Raw genomic sequence first — 18,119 nt, 5'->3', positions numbered from 1 at the left:
GAAGAGTCTATAGATTCTTGGGCTATGGATTCTGGTTCTTCGTTTCACGGCATGCACAGCGAGGAGACGATGGTGAATCTGAAAAAAGGAGACTTTGGAAAGGTACGATTAGCTAACGGTCGTGTTCTTAATGTTACGGGTATGGGAGATGTCAATCTGAAGACTCCACTGGGCACTACATGGAACTTAAAGAACGTCAGGGTAATTCCAGGTTTAACGAAGAAACTTATTTCTGTTAGTCAACTGGATAAACAGGGACTAGATGTTAAGTTTGGTGGTGGGAAGTGGAAGGTGATTGATGGAAGTCTTGTTGTTGCATGTGGATAGGAGACGAGGATCGTTGTATCTAGTTGAGATACCTGTTGAGGGAGTAGCTGTCCCTGTACAACATAAAGTCTGGTTCACTGAATCTAGTAAGCGGAAGAGGGTTCAATTTGCGAACTTGAATCCTGGTGCTTTGGGGATGTCAGTTGAATGTGGTCGGGGGTCTGAGTTTAAGCCAGACAGGGGATTTGGTGATAGTGGGAGCATGGATCGTGTTCCGGGTACAATCACAAAGAACCGTTGGGTTTTGAAGACGAAGGTTCTGACTGAAGAAAAAAGCTCTCCTGGAAATAGTTTGCAAAATGTGGAGAATGGTATTAATTCTCGGTGTATCTCTGGAGCTGGTGGATCGTGTAAGCCGGTTGAGATAGAGAATGGGTCTGATAAGACTGTTGGGTTGGAGCTTGTGGGAGCTTCAACTGGTCTCTCAGTTACTTGATGAGAGGTGTGGTTGCAACTAGGTGGCTTGGATGTGACTGAAGTCTTAGCTTGTTCTTGGAACTGGAGGCTGGGAAGACTTGAACGTAAAGATTACTGAAGTTATTGGTGATGGGTTTCTTGGATGCACTTTGTGGACTATGCAAAACCTCCGAGTGGGAGATTGTTGGGTTCGTAGGCTTTAGGGTAGTCGGCCCTAATTAGGGTTAGCCTGCCCTAGTTAGGGTTAGCCAGCCCTAGTTATTAGGCCCACTTAGTTAACTTGTTGACCAAGTAGGAAACCCTAATCTTGTTCTATAAATACCTATTATGTAACTGTAGTCTGTATCATTCTGAAAACAGTTGTGAGCATCTAATAAAGTAAAACCCTAGTTGCAACCTGTGGACGTTGGTCACCTTGACCGAACCACGTAAATTCTCATGTTCTTTATTTTCTGCCTGTGTGTGTATGTTTGTTCCGCTTCCGCTCGAGCCTACTCTGATTCAATACCCCTAACAAAGTCGCAACTTTAAAAGGAGCCATACCATTTTTCTATTCTTATCTTAGATGATCGAGGAAAAGACTAATTATGATCTTAATGTCGGAAAGAAGAAGAAAAATAGTATAGGGGCTAGTGTGTAATATGGTGTTCTATATAAACACCATCTTTGTGTAACCCTATTTTAGTACAAACATTTTATCAATACAATTCAAACCCTAAATCAGTTCATTCTCTATACCAAACAACATGGTATCAGAGCAGTGTTTCTGATTCTCAAACACTCTGCTCATCATCTACAACCAAACCCGACAACAAAATCAAACTCGAAAAATACCGGAAATCAGTTCCGGCGAATCGATCACAATTCCGGCGAATCAGTTCCTCTTCTTCGCTTCAAACCCCCCCCCCCCAAAAAAAAGAAAGAAAAACCCTACCGTCACCGTTGCCGCCGCCGCTAGTCTCCTGTAAAAAGGGTTTCCGTCGGATCCAACGGGCAGCAACGACTAAACCACCAACCCTACCGTCGGTCTCTGCCGTCGGTTGTTTGTTTCCCGTTTATTAATCGTTCCGTCGTTTCTTATCTTTCTCGTTTAAAAGGGACGGTGCTACTGGTCTTTGATAAATAATATATGGAAAATTGTTTGGAGAGGTGATATTGGTTGGAAAAAAGTGTTTCCACCAACCGACATTGATTGGTTGTCAGTACCTTTACAAAACAAAAACCCCACCAACATTTTTGATAAATACGCTAGGTATTTGATAATTGCCTTTCTTGGCTTTTGGCTAAGATCAAGTGTAGTATCCTTTTTTCAACAATTACGCTGCATAAATCCGCTTAACCCAAATCTTGAACGCGAGTTCAAGTTACCGGTGTATTTAATAAATACGTCGGTAAGATAACTTCACTCCTAGCGACGGTATTCCAAACGAAAATCTTGAACGCGAGTTCAAGTATCCAGCGTATTTTGATAAATTCACTGGGTCAGTTGCTTGCTTAATAGCGGCACCTAGACAACGTATCTCTTACTTTCGGCGTACTTAATTGTTTATCAAGTACGCTTGGTTGGTAAGTGTCTGGTATTGTTATTGTAAACAAAGTTCAAAAAAATCAAAAAAAGTCAAAAAATCAAAAGAGGGAAAAATGGAAATCAATCATGGAAAAAACAGTTCTTGGATATTCGATTCTGGTGCCACTGACACCATGACGTTTGAACCGTTAGACATACGGTCAATGTCCAATCCTCAAAAAACTCAAATCCATACCGCAAACAAAGGAACAATGCAAGTGAAAGGAGGAGGAACAATTGAAATTTCACCAACTATGAAATTATCAAATTGTCTTTATGTTCCATCATTATCGCACAAACTGCTCTCAATTAGCCATATTACCAAAGAGCTAAATTGCACGGTACTAATGCATCCTACTTTCTGCCTTCTACAGGATATCAGGACGGGTGTGATTATTGGACGTGGTACTGAGCGCCAAGGATTGTACTACGTGGATGAAGTGGCTCAACAGGGTACTGTGATGTTGGCACATGGAACCGAAAATCGGGAAGCCTGGCTATGGCATAGACGTTTGGGACACCCATCCATTGGTTATTCGCACCTTTTGTTTCCAAAACTCTTTCCTTCAAATGGGAAAATAGATTGTGAAACCTGTTTTCGTGCTAAAACCCATCGACAACCATTCAAACCTAGCAATACGAAAGTTGCTTCACCCTTTTCACTAATTCATTCTGATGTGTGGGGTCCTGCTCCTGTGATGGGGGAGCAGGGTCTTCGGTATTTTCTACTATTCGTGGATGATTGCACTCGCATGACATGGGTATATTTTTTAAAAACCAAAGCCGAAGTTTACGAGAAATTCATCACGTTTTATGCTATGATTCACACTCAATTCCAAACCCAAATCCAAATCCTTCGATCCGACAATGGGGGGGAATTTGTCAATACATCCATGAAACAATTCTTTAAAACCAAAGGATTAATTCATCAAACCTCTTGTTCTCATACCCCCGAACAAAATGGTGTTTCCGAACGGAAAAACCGTATTATTCTTGAAATGACTCGAGCCCTTTTAATTGAATCTCAGGTACCTAAATCTTTCTGGCCGGAGGCAGTTGCAACCTCTGTGTATCTCCTAAATCGGCTTCCCACAAAAGCTCTTAAATTTAAGACTCCCTTAGATTGTCTGTCTAAGTCTGTCAGTATTCCCCATCCTCTTACACTTGAACCTCGAATCTTTGGGTGTACAGCATTTATCCACATACCCAAAACCAACCGAAACAAGCTCGGCCCATGTGCTGAGAAATGTGTATTTGTCGGCTATGGGATCGATCAAATAGGTTACCGGTGTTATAATCCAAAAACTCATCAAATGTTCACCACAATGAATGTTGACTTTCTTGAAACAAAATACTTTTATGACACCCAACTCAGTGGTCAGGGGGAGAATGAAAGTATAGACACTCTGAGTTGGCTAACCCAACTTCCCCCATCTGAAGAAGTAACAATAGAAAATCATCACAGTACTGCGAGTCCTTCAAACACAGCCACACAATCTGCGGAGCACAGTACCACTGAAGAAAGTCCATCCAACGTGATACCTGATGTAAGAAATACTGAGGACCCTGCATTTTATAATCATGAGACAACAGGGGAACACATAGAACCAACAACAACGGAACCTACTCCACATGTTGAACAAGATGTGGAACAGGTTGAACCAGATTTGGAAGAGATTGAACTAGTCGTTGAAAATGTGGAACCACTTGCAGCAGAGACAACCGGAAGATACCCTCTCCCTCCTAGAACTAATAGAGGGGTCCCTCCAAAACGGTACTCGCCAGAGAGGGAAACCAGAAATTCAAGGTATCCTGTGGCTAATATGGTTAATGGGAACTTATCGAACAGTGCGAAAGCTTTTGTCACCTCACTTTACTCCGAACAAATACCTGGTTCTGTAAAGGAAGCGCAAAGTAAGAAGAACTGGAAAGAAGCAATGGAAACGGAGATGCACGCTCTTATGAAAAACAATACGTGGGAGAAGTGCATTCTCCCAAAAGGAAAGAAAACAGTTGGATGCCGGTGGGTGTATTCATTTAAATATAAACCAGATGGTTCCATTGGAAGATACAAAGCTCGACTTGTAGCCAAAGGGTACACTCAGACGTATGGGATCGATTACTCTGAGACTTTTTCTCCAGTTGCAAAAATGGATACCATCAGAGTCCTCTTCTCCGTGGCAGCCAATAAGGAGTGGCCTCTCCATCAGTTTGATGTTACAAATGCATTTCTCCATGGAGACCTAGCAGAAGAAGTTTACATGGAAGCACCTCCAGGTTTTTCAGGGGGTTTTAAAGACGGGGAAGTTTGTCGGTTGAAAAAATCTCTATACGGGCTAAAATAGTCTCCTCGGGCATGGTTTGGAAAGTTCACCTTGGCCATGAAAGAATACGGGTATTACCAAAGTAACGCTGATCATACTCTGTTCCTCAAGAGAAGAAACGGCCTCGTAACTTGCCTGGTTATATATGTAGACGACATGATTATTACCGGAAATGATGTAGAAGAAATAGCACAGCTGAAAAAGAATTTGTTTTCAAAGTTCGAAATGAAAGACCTTGGGAATCTCAAGTATTTCCTCGGAATAGAAGTTCTCAGGTCTAAACAGGGGATTTTCATCTGCCAAAAGAAGTATGTCCTTGATCTCCTGGCAGAAACTGGGTTGATTAATTGTAAACCAGCAGATACGCCAATGATGGTGAACCACAATCTTCATATGGAACTTAATGGAGAGCTTGCAGACAAAGAAAGGTATCAACGTCTCGTGGGCAAGTTAATCTATCTCTCTCACACTCGTCCTGATATAGCTTATGCTGTTGGAGTGGTAAGTCAGTTTATGCACCAACCACAAGTTGCCCACATGGAAGCTGCTTAGAGAATTCTAAGGTATCTAAAGGGTACCGCAGGCCATGGAGTGTTGTTTAAAGCAAATGAACATTTAAATGTTGAGCTCTACACTGACGCCGACTGGGCAAGAGATAAGGGAAACCGAAGGTCAACGTCAGGGTACTTCTCCTTGGTTGGAGGAAACCTTGTGACCTGGAGAAGTAAGAAACAGAAGGTGGTCGCTCTGTCGAGTGCAGAAGCTGAGTTCAGAGGTATAGCTCGAGGGCTAAGTGAAGTTCTTTGGATCAGGAAGCTCCTAGAAGACATTGGTTTCTCCCAAAGGGCGACACCCAGTAAAATTATGTGCGACAATACAGCTGCAATACAAATCTCAGAAAACCCAGTTCAGCATGATCGAACAAAACACGTGGAGGTAGATCGACATTTCATCAAGGAAAAACTGGAGGAAAGAATCATAGAGCTCCCGTATATATCAACAAAAGATCAACTCGCAGATATTCTCACAAAAGCAGTCAACGGAAACGCTTTTAGTAGCTGTTTGAGCAAGTTAAGTATTGGTGACCCCACTACTCAACTTGAGTGGGAGTGTCGGAAAGAAGAAGAAAAATAGTATAGGGGCTAGTGTGTAATATGGTGTTCTATATAAACACCATCTTTGTGTAACCCTATTTTAGTACAAACATTTTATCAATACAATTCAAACCCTAAATCAGTTCATTCTCTATACCAAACAACACTTAACCTGATTAAAAGTTGCAAATGTGATCAAGTTCTTCACAACTGAGGAACTGATCACCGATCACCACCGTCTTCCTAAAGAGTACCCTCCCCCCAGACACCGTTCACTCAACCCACCCCATTACCTTACAACACCTCACAACCCCTGCTGTTGGATTGTTTCCGCTGAAAACCTCTGCTGAAACTTATAACGAATCATGCATTGCAAAAATCATTATACATGCCCCATTACACCTCCATCGACCTATGTATTTCTTCATCTGATATATGTTGGATCAGTTCTGTTTTAAATATAATGGAAAACATGAATAATACCTGTTACAGCAGATAACCCAGCAGAGAATCCAGTCAGGGATGCAGCCATCGAGTTCGACATGATTGTTAGGATGATCTGGTTCCTCCTTAGGGTGTAAGTTATGATGGTGATGAAACCGAAAACTAGGGTGAGAATCGGTTATGGGGAGAGAGCCGAATTCTTTGATGTTATGAGGGTTGTGATTGTGTAATGTGTGTAACCCTTAAACTCTCTAATAAGCCCCTTATTTATACACCCAAGAGGAAACCCAATTAGTTAATAAGGGTAATATGGTCCATCAACAATTACCAACTAATTATTAATAGGTTAATAAATATATTTTGATCTAATATAATATAAATGATTATATAGGCTACAAGATTAAATATTACATTTATATATTTAATCTCACATTCTCCCACTTAGCCAAGTAATCATTTATCATGAGTATTAGGTAAGCCTGGCCAGGAGTTAACACTCATTTTAGCTTTAAACCAAGAACTATAGCAGAGAAATACAGCCGTTGAATCATCATTCGACTCAGGACCCCCATTAGTCATACTATAGCCTCAATTTAAAACCTAATAGTTACGATCAAAATATGTATAAGCCCTTTAGCGTCTGATTTGTATTTATATTTGTCTATATGTCATTACACCGGCAGAACATATGTTAGAGACATACAAAATCAAACTGAGGAAATTTTATTAATTAAAACATAAGCTAGTACAATATGCCATTAAACAAGGTCTTTAATAAGTCCCATATTCAATACATGTTCTTCGAAAACTTTAGGTGGGAGACCTTTAGTCATCGGATCCGCTAGCATATCTTTAGTACTAATATACTCTATACAAAGATTATTTTCCTCAACTCGTTCACGTACGAACAAGTACTTTGTATCGAGATATAAACCAGCTCCAGTCGAACTGTTACTGTTCGAGAAACTAACGGCAGCTGAGTTATCACAGTAAAGCTTCAATGGTCTAGAAATGGAATTAACGATTTTGAGTCCAGTGATCAGATTTCTAAGCAACATTCCATGACAGGTTGCGTTGTAAACAGCAATGTATTCTGCCATCATTGTGGAAGTTGTAGTTAACTGTTGTTTATGACTCTTCCATGAGATAGGTCCGCCTGCTAACATAAAGATGTAGCCCGAAGTGGATTTCTTGTCATCTTTGCACTTAGCAAAGTCAGAATCAGAATAACCTACCACTTCTAAGTGATCACTTCTTCTATAAGTCAGTTTATAGTCTTTCGTCCCTTGCAGATATCTGAGGACCTTCTTAGCTGCTTTCCAGTGATCTAGGCCAGGATTAGTCTGATAACGGCCTAGCATTCCAGCAATATAAGCGATATCTGGGCGAGTACAGACTTGAGCATACATCAGGCTCCCGACTACTGACGCGTAAGGTATCTGGCTCATTTGCTCCTTTTCAACCTCTGTTGTCGGACACTGGAATGAACCGAAAACATCTCCCTTAACTACTGGAGCGACGGAGGGTTTGCACTGTTGCATGTTGTAACGTGTAAGGACACGATCTATGTAAGTCTTTTGAGACAATCCTAAGATCCCTTTGTGTCTATCTCGGTGAATTTCGATGCCAATGACGTAAGAAGCATCTCCGAGATCCTTCATGTCGAAGTTATGCGAGAGTAACCGCTTCGACTCATGCAACATGTCTAAACTATTACTTGCCAATAGAATATCATCTACGTAAAGGACAAGTATAGTAAAATTACTCCCACTCATCTTGAGGTAGGTGCATTGATCCACTTGATTCTTCATAAAACCTTGCCTCTTCATGACTTCATCAAACTTGAGATACCATTGACGTGATGCTTGTTTTAACCCATAAATGGATTTCTTCAACTTACAGACTAGATGCTCCTGACCTTCAGGTTTGAAGCCTTCAGGTTGTTTCATGTAAACATCTTCGTCTAAGTCTCCGTTAAGGAAAGCAGTTTTGACGTCCATCTGATGCAGCTCTAAATCAAAATGAGCTACTAGGGCCATAACGATCCTTAATGAATCTTTACGAGAGACAGGTGAAAACGTCTCTTGATAATCAATTCCCTCTTTCTGAGTGTAGCCCTTTGCAACCAATCTCGCTTTATAGCGTTCAACGTTCCCATTCGGATCCAGTTTTGTTTTGAACACCCATTTACAACCTACAGGTTTGACACCGTTGGGTAATTCTACCAAATCCCAAACGTCATTTTTCTTCATGGATTCAAGCTCATCAATAATTGCTTTGTTCCATTCAGAAGACTGATCACTGCTAATGGCTTCATTATAAGAGATAGGATCATTGAGCTTTCCAGCATCCATTTCAGTCAGGTAGGTAATATAATCATCCCAATTAGTAGGCCGTTTTTGCCTAGATGACCTCCTGAGCTGATTTTCGGGTTGAGCGTTGTCTTGGTTTTGAGCGTTTGATGTGCCTTCGTTATGAGGCATGATGGGTTCTGGTTGTGGAGATGGAGTTTGTGCAGTGGCTTCAGGTGCAGTTGCATGGGGTACAAGAGGAGTAAACGGAGTAATGGTAAGCGACGAGTCTCTCCCCCCGCGTCTTGTACTTCTTGCAATTCTTCGTAAGGGTTAGTACTGCTCCCACTGACCTTGAAATCCTCCAGGAACGCGGCACGCTTGGTTTCAACAATACGGGTGACATGGGAAGGACAATAGAAACGATAACCCTTTGAATGATCAGGATACCCGATAAAGAAGCAGGTAACTGTTTTAGGGTCAAGTTTCCTTAGGAAAGGATTATATAATTTTGCTTCAGCAATGCAGCCCCATACTTTCATATATTTAAGACTCGGTTTCCTTCCTGTCCAAAGTTCATAAGGAGTTTTAGGGACAGACTTAGAAGGAACTCTATTGAGTATATGAACAGCTGCTTTTAATGCTTCAGTCCAGAGGAATAATGGTAAATTAGTGTTGGCTAACATACTGCGCACCATGTTCATAAGGGTACGATTTCTTCGTTCAGCGACACCATTCTGCTGAGGTGTACCAGGCATGGTGTATTGGTTCACAATCCCCTGGCCCTTACAAAACTCATAAAATGGACCAGGAGCTTGACCCACATCAGTATGTCTTCCATAATATTCACCGCCTCTGTCTGATCTCACAACTTTAATCTGACGATCTAATTGCTTTTCAACTTCAGCTTTATAATCTTTAAAAGTTGTAAGAGATTCAGACTTTTCCTTTATAAGATACAAGTACATGTAACGAGAATAATCATCAATGAAAGTGATAAATGAAGTATGTCCTGTGATGCCAGCGATTTGATAGGGACCACTAATGTCAGTGTGAATGAGTTCTAATAAATTAGAGCTCCTAGTGGCACCTTTCTTATTCGCTGATGTCATTTTGCCTTTAAGACATTTGACACATGTTCCAAAATCAGTGAAATCGAGAGGAGGTAAGACTTCATCCTTTACGAGACGATTTAATCGTTCTCTTGAGATGTGGCCTAAACGTTGATGCCACAACATAGATGAAGTCTCTAAGTCTCGAATTTGTTTCTTTTCCATCTTTGTGAGTGATTCATTAATATTATATGACAACAAAGATTTGGAAAAATTATCATCTAGTTCTAATCTATAGAGACAACCATCCAGAACGCCAGTACCATAAACAACGGAATCATAGAGAATAGAGAGTTTGCGATGACCATGAGAAACGACAAAACCGTCCATGTCTAACTTTGGTCCTGATACAAGGTTCCGAGTTACCTCAGGAACATATAAGGTATCATAAAGTTTAATACATAAACCAGTTTTCAAAAATAATTGTAATGTTCCTATGGCCTTCACTTCTAATTCCCGATCATCCCCAACTTTAAGTGTTCTTTGGTTTCTTCCCAGCTTCCGGATTGTAAGGAATCCCTGAAGTGAATTGGTTACATGAACCATAGAACCAGAATCAAACCACCAAGAATTAGCAGGAACATTTAAATTAAAGGACTCAAGTATCATGAAAAAATCGTTACCTTTCTTAGCCAGCCACTCCTTAAAGTCAGGGCATTCCTTTTGCTTATGTCCTGTCTTTTTACAGAACTTGCAATAGGGTTTGCCTAAGGAGCCCTTAGAGCTGGAAGGTGTACTTGAATTAGGATTTGGATTTGGCTTTTGAACCTTAGAAGCATCCTTTCTTGGATAAGAGTTCTTCCTCTTCTTGGAGCTGGAAGTGGTGAAGTTAGCAACATCAGTAGTGCGATCCATCTTCATACGCTCTTCCTCCTGCACGCACATAGCGATCAGCTCACTCATCGTCCATTTGTCCTTCTGAGTGTTGTAATTGATCTTGAAAGCTTCATAGGACGAAGGAAGCGAAGTGATGATGAAGTGAACGAGAAAACCATCACTGATTTCCATCTCTAGGCCCTTCAGCTTATTGGCCATATCATGCATCATCATGATGTGTTCGCGAATGCCGCTCCTCCCATCATACTTAGATGTCACCAGCTTGAGGATAAGAGTGCTAGCGTGTGCTTTTGATGTTCCCTTGAATTGATCCTCCACAGAAGCCAGATAGGTTTTAGCATTTTCAGAATCAGGAATGGCCCCTCTGATTGAGTTATGAATGGATTGCTTCATGAACATGAGAGACATGCGGTTACATCTAGTCCATTTATCATGGACTATCTGCTCAGCAGCAGTACTTGTAGCGGTAAGGTCCGCTGGCTTATTCTCTCTTAGAGCATAATCAAAGTCTAGCAATCCTAGAGTAAGCATGAGGGCATCCTTCCATTCAGCAAAGTTATCACCAGTCAAAGGTGGAATCCCGCAATTGGGTGCTGGAAGTGGAAATAAGATGAGCAAGTTATGATACAAAAGAAGAAATCCTAATGTGATCTAATGGGCTTGTTATACTAAGGCAGGCATAAATAATGACCATTATAATTATGAAGCTGTGATAATGTCCATTACTAACATCAAAATAATAGACTTAGTAAAATTCTACTTAAACGAAGACAAATCAGCTTTGGCCAGAAGTGTAATCATTTAAGTATGTGTGCAAAGCAATCATGACAAATCAGCTTTGGCCAGAAATGAGATAATCACTTTAGTTATGCACTTGTCAAGCATGCTAAACATAAATGAATTAAATCAGCTTTGGCCAGAATTAAGACATTTCACGTTTGTAATGCATACTTAACATAGCCTTTTATAATACTTGAACAATAAATAGATGTATTAAATCAGCTTTGGCCAGAATTAATACATCAGAAGCTCATCCAAGTTAAGCTATTTTGGTTTTGTAAAAAAGTTATCTGATTCTGATTAATGAATTAAGTATTAACAAAACCAAGTATTTAATAACAAAACCAAAAATTTTTAGTTCACATTTAAACAGCTTAAGTTTTGAGATTTCGAGTCATGGTCTCGAGTCGCAACCTTAGTCTCGAGTCGCAACCTTAGTCTCGAGTTGTGCTGTTATGGTTTCGAGTCGCAACCTTAGTCTCGAGTTATGCTGTTATGGTTTCGAGTCGCAACCTTAGTCTCGACTAATCACGTTATGGTTGCGAGTCGCAATCTCATGGTCTCGAGTAGCAACCTCATGGTTGCGAGTAGCAACCTCATGGTTGCGAGTAGCAACCTCATGGTTGCGAGTAGCAACCTCGTTAACAGCTGTTTTGTGATAATAACTGAAAACTCGAAATTTAAGGGATTGTGAGATAATGTTTCCTGTTTTAATGCTGATCTAAACTTATCAAAAGATTTCGTAATAATAACTGATTATCTTTTAACAGTTTTCGAAATTTCAATAGATAAAATAAAGATCAAAACCAGGAAAAACACCCACTAATCTAAATTATATTCCAAATCTTAGGGAATTTTCGAGTTTTCTTAGAACCTTATGATGAACCCTAAAAAAAAATAAACATAATTCTGGGTTCCGAAATCTAGATTTTTAAGATTTTGTTAACAGATTTCGGATACTAGGTTACCCATTAAGATTTCGAGTCAATTTATCATTCAATTAATTTCCGAAAACAGGGATTTCGGTAACAGGACTCGAAACAGTTTTGATTTTTTATGAACTTTCAAAAAACAGTTTTCCAGATTTTTGATCCCAGAATAATGGATACAAAACTAGAACTGATTAATCAACATATGCTCTGATACCACATGTTGGATCAGTTCTGTTTTAAATATAATGGAAAACATGAATAATACCTGTTACAGCAGATAACCCAGCAGAGAATCCAGTCAGGGATGCAGCCATCGAGTTCGACATGATTGTTAGGATGATCTGGTTCCTCCTTAGGGTGTAAGTTATGATGGTGATGAAACCGAAAACTAGGGTGAGAATCGGTTATGGGGAGAGAGCCGAATTCTTTGATGTTATGAGGGTTGTGATTGTGTAATGTGTGTAACCCTTAAACTCTCTAATAAGCCCCTTATTTATACACCCAAGAGGAAACCCAATTAGTTAATAAGGGTAATATGGTCCATCAACAATTACCAACTAATTATTAATAGGTTAATAAATATATTTTAATCTAATATAATATAAATGATTATATAGGCTACAAGATTAAATATTACATTTATATATTTAATCTCACAATATATCCATGGAAGAATACACATACAAGCCTAGTATCACTTAATTTAAATCCCATGCAAGACTTGATTGCATTTACACACTATCCGCAAATACTAGGCTGACTTGTCCCTTTACTCACTGCAATCGGTCGCACCAAAATTACTGAAAACTCACCAAACCCTTTTTGTCTTCTTCTTTTTCTTTTGACCTATATTTGCTTGTCGGCTCCTTTTGTCCACTCCTTCGCTCTCTCAGTTTACAAGCTTTGATATCAATTGTTGGAAATTTTTGCTCCAAACACATACAAACAATCGGGTTTTGTGGGAGAACACTTCCATGAGATTAATCAATGAAAGCATTATACTAAACTAAACCCAAACCTACTATTACTTAAACACCAATAAAATAATTAATTAAACCAACTTGGCAAACCCATTTAATAAAATCTAATAAACGTAGTTATAAAAAATCATCTATCATTATCTTGAACCCATTTGAATCATCTTAAATTCGTTTGAATTCTTTCTTTTAGTTTAATGCTTAAGATGTGTGCGCGCGCACATACACGTGTGTTTGTATATATAATTGAGTAAATTACTTTTTGAGTTCTTGTGTTTTAGTGGTTTTAACCACTTGAGTACAAAATCAAAAAGTTTAACACCCCGAGTCCCTAACCATTCATTTTATAACGATTTGAGTCCTTGTATTTTAGTAGTTTTAACCATTTGAGTCCAAATTCAAAAGTAAAAGTGTTAAAAAGTTGGATTCAAAATGTTATAAAATGAGTTATTAGGGACTCAGGGCGTTAAATTTTTTGATTTTGGACCTAAATGGTTAAGACAAAAAGTAATTTACTCTATATAATTATAAGCTAAACAGTCTGTTAGGTTTATTGGTTGGTCCAAATTTGAAAAAGATTAAAACTGTTAAAACATCAAAATCATTAAAACCAAACCATTTGTATTTCAAATTTCTCTACTTGTTTGGATTTAAATGATTTCGCTGTGGGGCTAGCCCACTTGGTAGAGGCATGCCTCTTAAAGGAGAGGTTTCAGATTCAAACCTAGGCAAGGCGATTAATTAGGATTATTGATGTAATTATACAGTAGAGCAAGCATTGTGATTAAAAAAAAAAAATTGATGAGTTTCAGCGGTTTATATACACAACAGATACAGAATTACCATTTCTTTATGCATATACATAATGTGTCTTTTAAGAGAAGGATAGGAACTGTTGTGAGTGTAGCTCACCATCAAATGAGTTGATGATTATACCTACTACACTTGTCATTTTTTAAGTCGTTTGCTTAATAATTCCTCATTTCCCCCCTTTTAACTTTTTCCAATTTTTAAAGAAAATTTCAGAAGACATTCATAAATAAAGATAATGTTTTTGTAACATCTTTTTATAATTTATTACGTAATAGTGTAATGCCCAAGTTTCAAATTCCACCTCAGAATATATTGTTACCAAGGTGTCGTCCTCTTTTATTTTTTATAGGTTAACCTTATAAAGTTTTACATCCACTTTTACAAACGTAGGTAAGCTTTTTTATGTACTTGCACCAATATACCCCCAGCAGTAGTATAATGTTCATGCATATATATTGCTATATATGTATACACTCCTGACTATTAAAGTCTCACAAAGCTTGATATAGAAGTGAATAAAAGCGAAGGTGGTGAATGCAGATTTAACTCAAGCCGTTGTACATTACACCAGTACACAAATTATCATGGACACAATGAATCAATCATCATGTGTCCCTCCGGGTTTCCGTTTTCATCCTACAGATGAAGAACTTGTTGGTTACTATCTCAGAAAGAAAGTTGCATCTCAGAAGATCGATCTTGATGTTATTAGAGACATCGATCTTTACCGAATTGAACCATGGGATCTTATAGGTAATTAGCTCAAAAGATCGATCTTTTTTGAATGGCTAAACTTTTTCCTCCTAAATACTACACTAAATTACACTTTCTAAGGATTGAACCTTAGTCACCCACAAGAAGTAATTCCTCTTGACCACTAGACCAAAGCCTAAGTGGCTCAAAAGATCGATCTTGATCGATGTTCTTAGTCTTAATTGTTTTCTTGTTCCTCCATGAACAACTGAAGGTGGTAAAAAGTGTTGCTATTTTTGGATCCTTTTAAAAGCTTAAATGTTCTTGAATCTAATTAGGGTTGCTTTCTTGTTCCAATTTCAAACCCTAGTATTTTTTAAATTTTAATATCTAATTAACTAACCTTTTGTGTATATAAGTATCAAGTTATGCTAATCAAAGGCTAGCTGGTTTACCAATGTGTTATCGACTCGTTGAGTTGATTGTTTTTCGATCAAAGATCGATATATAGTGATGATATATTTCTTGATCTGACATAAAACTGTGATCGTATTCAGAGAGATGTCGGATCGGATATGAGGAGCAAAACGAGTGGTATTTCTTCAGTCATAAGGATAAAAAGTATCCAACTGGGACAAGGACAAATAGAGCAACCATGGCAGGTTTTTGGAAGGCTACTGGTAGAGACAAAGCTGTGTATGAAAAACTAAGGCTCATAGGAATGAGGAAAACCCTAGTTTTCTATAAAGGAAGGGCACCAAATGGACAGAAAACCGATTGGATCATGCACGAGTACAGGCTTGAATCCGAAGAAAATGGCCCTCCCCAGGTAAACAATCGATCGATGAAAATCGGTCTTGATTCATTTCGTTTCTTTTTTATTTAATCTGTTAATTGAATCTTACATGCTAGATATGAATGGTTGTACATAGTTTACGTTTCTTGCATTTCCCTTTACTTTTCTTTTTTTGGAAGAATTAATCATTTTCTTTCATGCATGCTCTCCACTTTGTGTGTTTTCTTGCCGGATTCAATGAATACATGTAAATTGAGTGTTTAATATCATATTAATGCGCATTTTCGTAGATTAATTAATCGGTTTTTCTTTAATTAGGGTTTCTATTGAATTAAGTACAAAAAATTATAGACCATTTAGTGGATTCATTTAATTTTTATTTATGGGTTTTCTATCCATTTCTTTTCAGGCAAAATACTGGAAAAGTTTCAGTTTCAGGGATTTGTGGGTTTAAGATCTTAAAAAAAACATTTCTAACTGCTAAAAAACAGTGCTTTACCAACGGAATTACAGATCCTAAAAAAATCTTCGCTATTACAAGAGACAAACAATTGAACATAACTCAAATTAATAGTAATAGATGACGGAAAAAGCTATCTCAGTAATAATCTTTACCTACAGATCAATACATATACTTTATGTGGCGAAACCTTGTGTTCTAGCTTAGCTAGTAGTGTCATAACTCAAATTTTCGGTTTTTGTGTATTTACTCTTCCTTACCAAATGAAGGTTTTAATTACACACCATGCATATCTAATTCTTGAAAAGATAACTATGAATAACTATAATAATAACAATAATAGTGATAATAATAATAATAATAATTAATAATAATTATAATTATAATTCATCACTATCCATATGTTCAAATGCCTTTATTTTCTTTTCTATAATGTGAGTATTTTGGGTCTTCAATCATCTTTTCTCATGCATGCTCTCCACTATCTTTGAAAATTTGAGTGTTCATATGATCATATTAATCTTGGCCATTCTTTTCGGTGTAGAATATTCGAGTGTGCTTCTGTGGTAAAGAAAGCATTTGACTTTGTTCACATCTCTCAGTCAAAAAAGTGCAATAAAATATAGCAATTCAATTTCCCTTAAACCTCTACTCAAGTGGAAATCAATAAAAATGATTACTTTATTCAACAAAATCTTCATATATGTTAGTGAAGTTATTAAAATGTTTTTTATTGGAATTCAGTTCATCATATATGTCCTTTCTAATTATCTTGGTGATAAATAGTCAAACAATAAGGTGTATAATACAAAACAAACAAACTTACCTAATAAAATAGCAAGTATAGAATTAAACAATGGGATCTAAATACATTTTATGACACTATTGATGATGTACAGGAAGAAGGATGGGTAGTGTGTCGAGCCTTCAAGAAACGCACAACCGGACAAACAAGAACAACAACTGGATGGGATTCGAATTACTTCCTTGATGAATCAAGCCTGATTACATCCACCATGGATGATTACACCACAATTCAGCCTTCTAACCTTCCTTTGACATCAACTTTCATGTGCAAGCAAGAGTTGGAAGCATCAGAAAATTTGAACTTTGTTCATTGTGATCAGTTTATACAACTCCCACAGCTCGAAAGCCCGTCCCTCCAATCGATAAAGCGGCCTATAAGCTCAATGTACGGACACGGTCAAGAAGACGTTCAAATCAGAAAAAGAAACATAAATAACATTAAGAACAATGATGAAGTGAGGGATTGGAGGGATCTTGATAAGTTTGTAGCTTCCCAATTGAGCCAAGAGGAAGAGATTCGATGCGTCGGAGAAGGGTTTTCAGCGAATTTCGAAGAGAATATTGATCATTCTGCTGGTTTGAGTCATATGTTTTATCAAGGTGGTCCGGAAGAATATGGTGGTTGTGACGGTAGCGGAAAGTTGAATGGATTGTTGAGTTCTACAAGCTCAGATCATTTTGATGTTGGAATTTGCATATTTGATAAATTATGAAGTTGAAAATGCATACTCAGAGATGCATGCAGCAGGAGAATAACGATTTTTATAATATATACACGTTTAATACAATTCAGTTGGATAAATTTGTATGATCTCGTATAATCTTGAGACATAATAATGTGTGTGTATATAGATAGATATATATGTGTACTTTTGAAGAAAGGTAGACTCGTATAAGATTTTAGATGTTTGTTTTTTGGTATATCTATTATACTTTGTTATGTAATACATAAATGACCTTAATATTTCTGAATTATTTTAGACAAGTTACAACTATTGTTTTATTAGCTTAGAAGAAGAAGATACACAACATTCTACATAATTTAGTATAATAGCATCGTCAGCGACGACATGGTCACTGATGACTTTCGAAACGATTTGCAGCGGATTTATCAAAGTGATTTGACTCAATGATAACAATGAATCGATAATGATTTGCAGTAATGTTTGTGAGGACAATTCAGAAGATTGAATTTGTCTTGGTACCGGAAAAAGGTTCCCGGCAACAATCATTTATACATAGTGGTGAACGGTTATGTGGTGGTTGAAACTGGCGGGAATAACCGCCATTTGAATCGAAGTCAACCAACCAACACACCCATTCGATCATATCGTTACATACACACATAAAACATAAATAATATATCCTAAGTTTAATACATATAATATACGAATTATGTTTATAATGTCTAATACTCTCCCCTAAACATAATTATGTTTATGAGAGTA

The 18,119-nt window shown here is 37.9% G+C and overlaps 1 protein-coding gene across 1 annotated transcript; it reads left to right on the top strand.

The window, feature by feature from the left end:
• The first annotated feature begins 14,314 nt into the window (after positions 1 to 14,314).
• On the top strand, positions 14,315 to 17,669 carry LOC110908990 (NAC domain-containing protein 37). The gene is made up of 3 exons (XM_022153995.2): positions 14,315 to 14,668; positions 15,166 to 15,437; positions 16,764 to 17,669. Exons 1-3 carry the CDS (start codon positions 14,500 to 14,502, stop codon positions 17,382 to 17,384), a joined length of 1,062 nt encoding a protein of 353 aa, XP_022009687.1. The 5' UTR covers positions 14,315 to 14,499; the 3' UTR covers positions 17,385 to 17,669.
• The last annotated feature ends 450 nt before the right edge of the window (positions 17,670 to 18,119 follow it).

This window comes from Helianthus annuus, chromosome 14 (genome assembly GCF_002127325.2).
Source record: "Helianthus annuus cultivar XRQ/B chromosome 14, HanXRQr2.0-SUNRISE, whole genome shotgun sequence".
NCBI lineage: Eukaryota > Viridiplantae > Streptophyta > Magnoliopsida > Asterales > Asteraceae > Helianthus > Helianthus annuus.
This window is presented reverse-complemented; position numbering and strand designations above follow the sequence as displayed.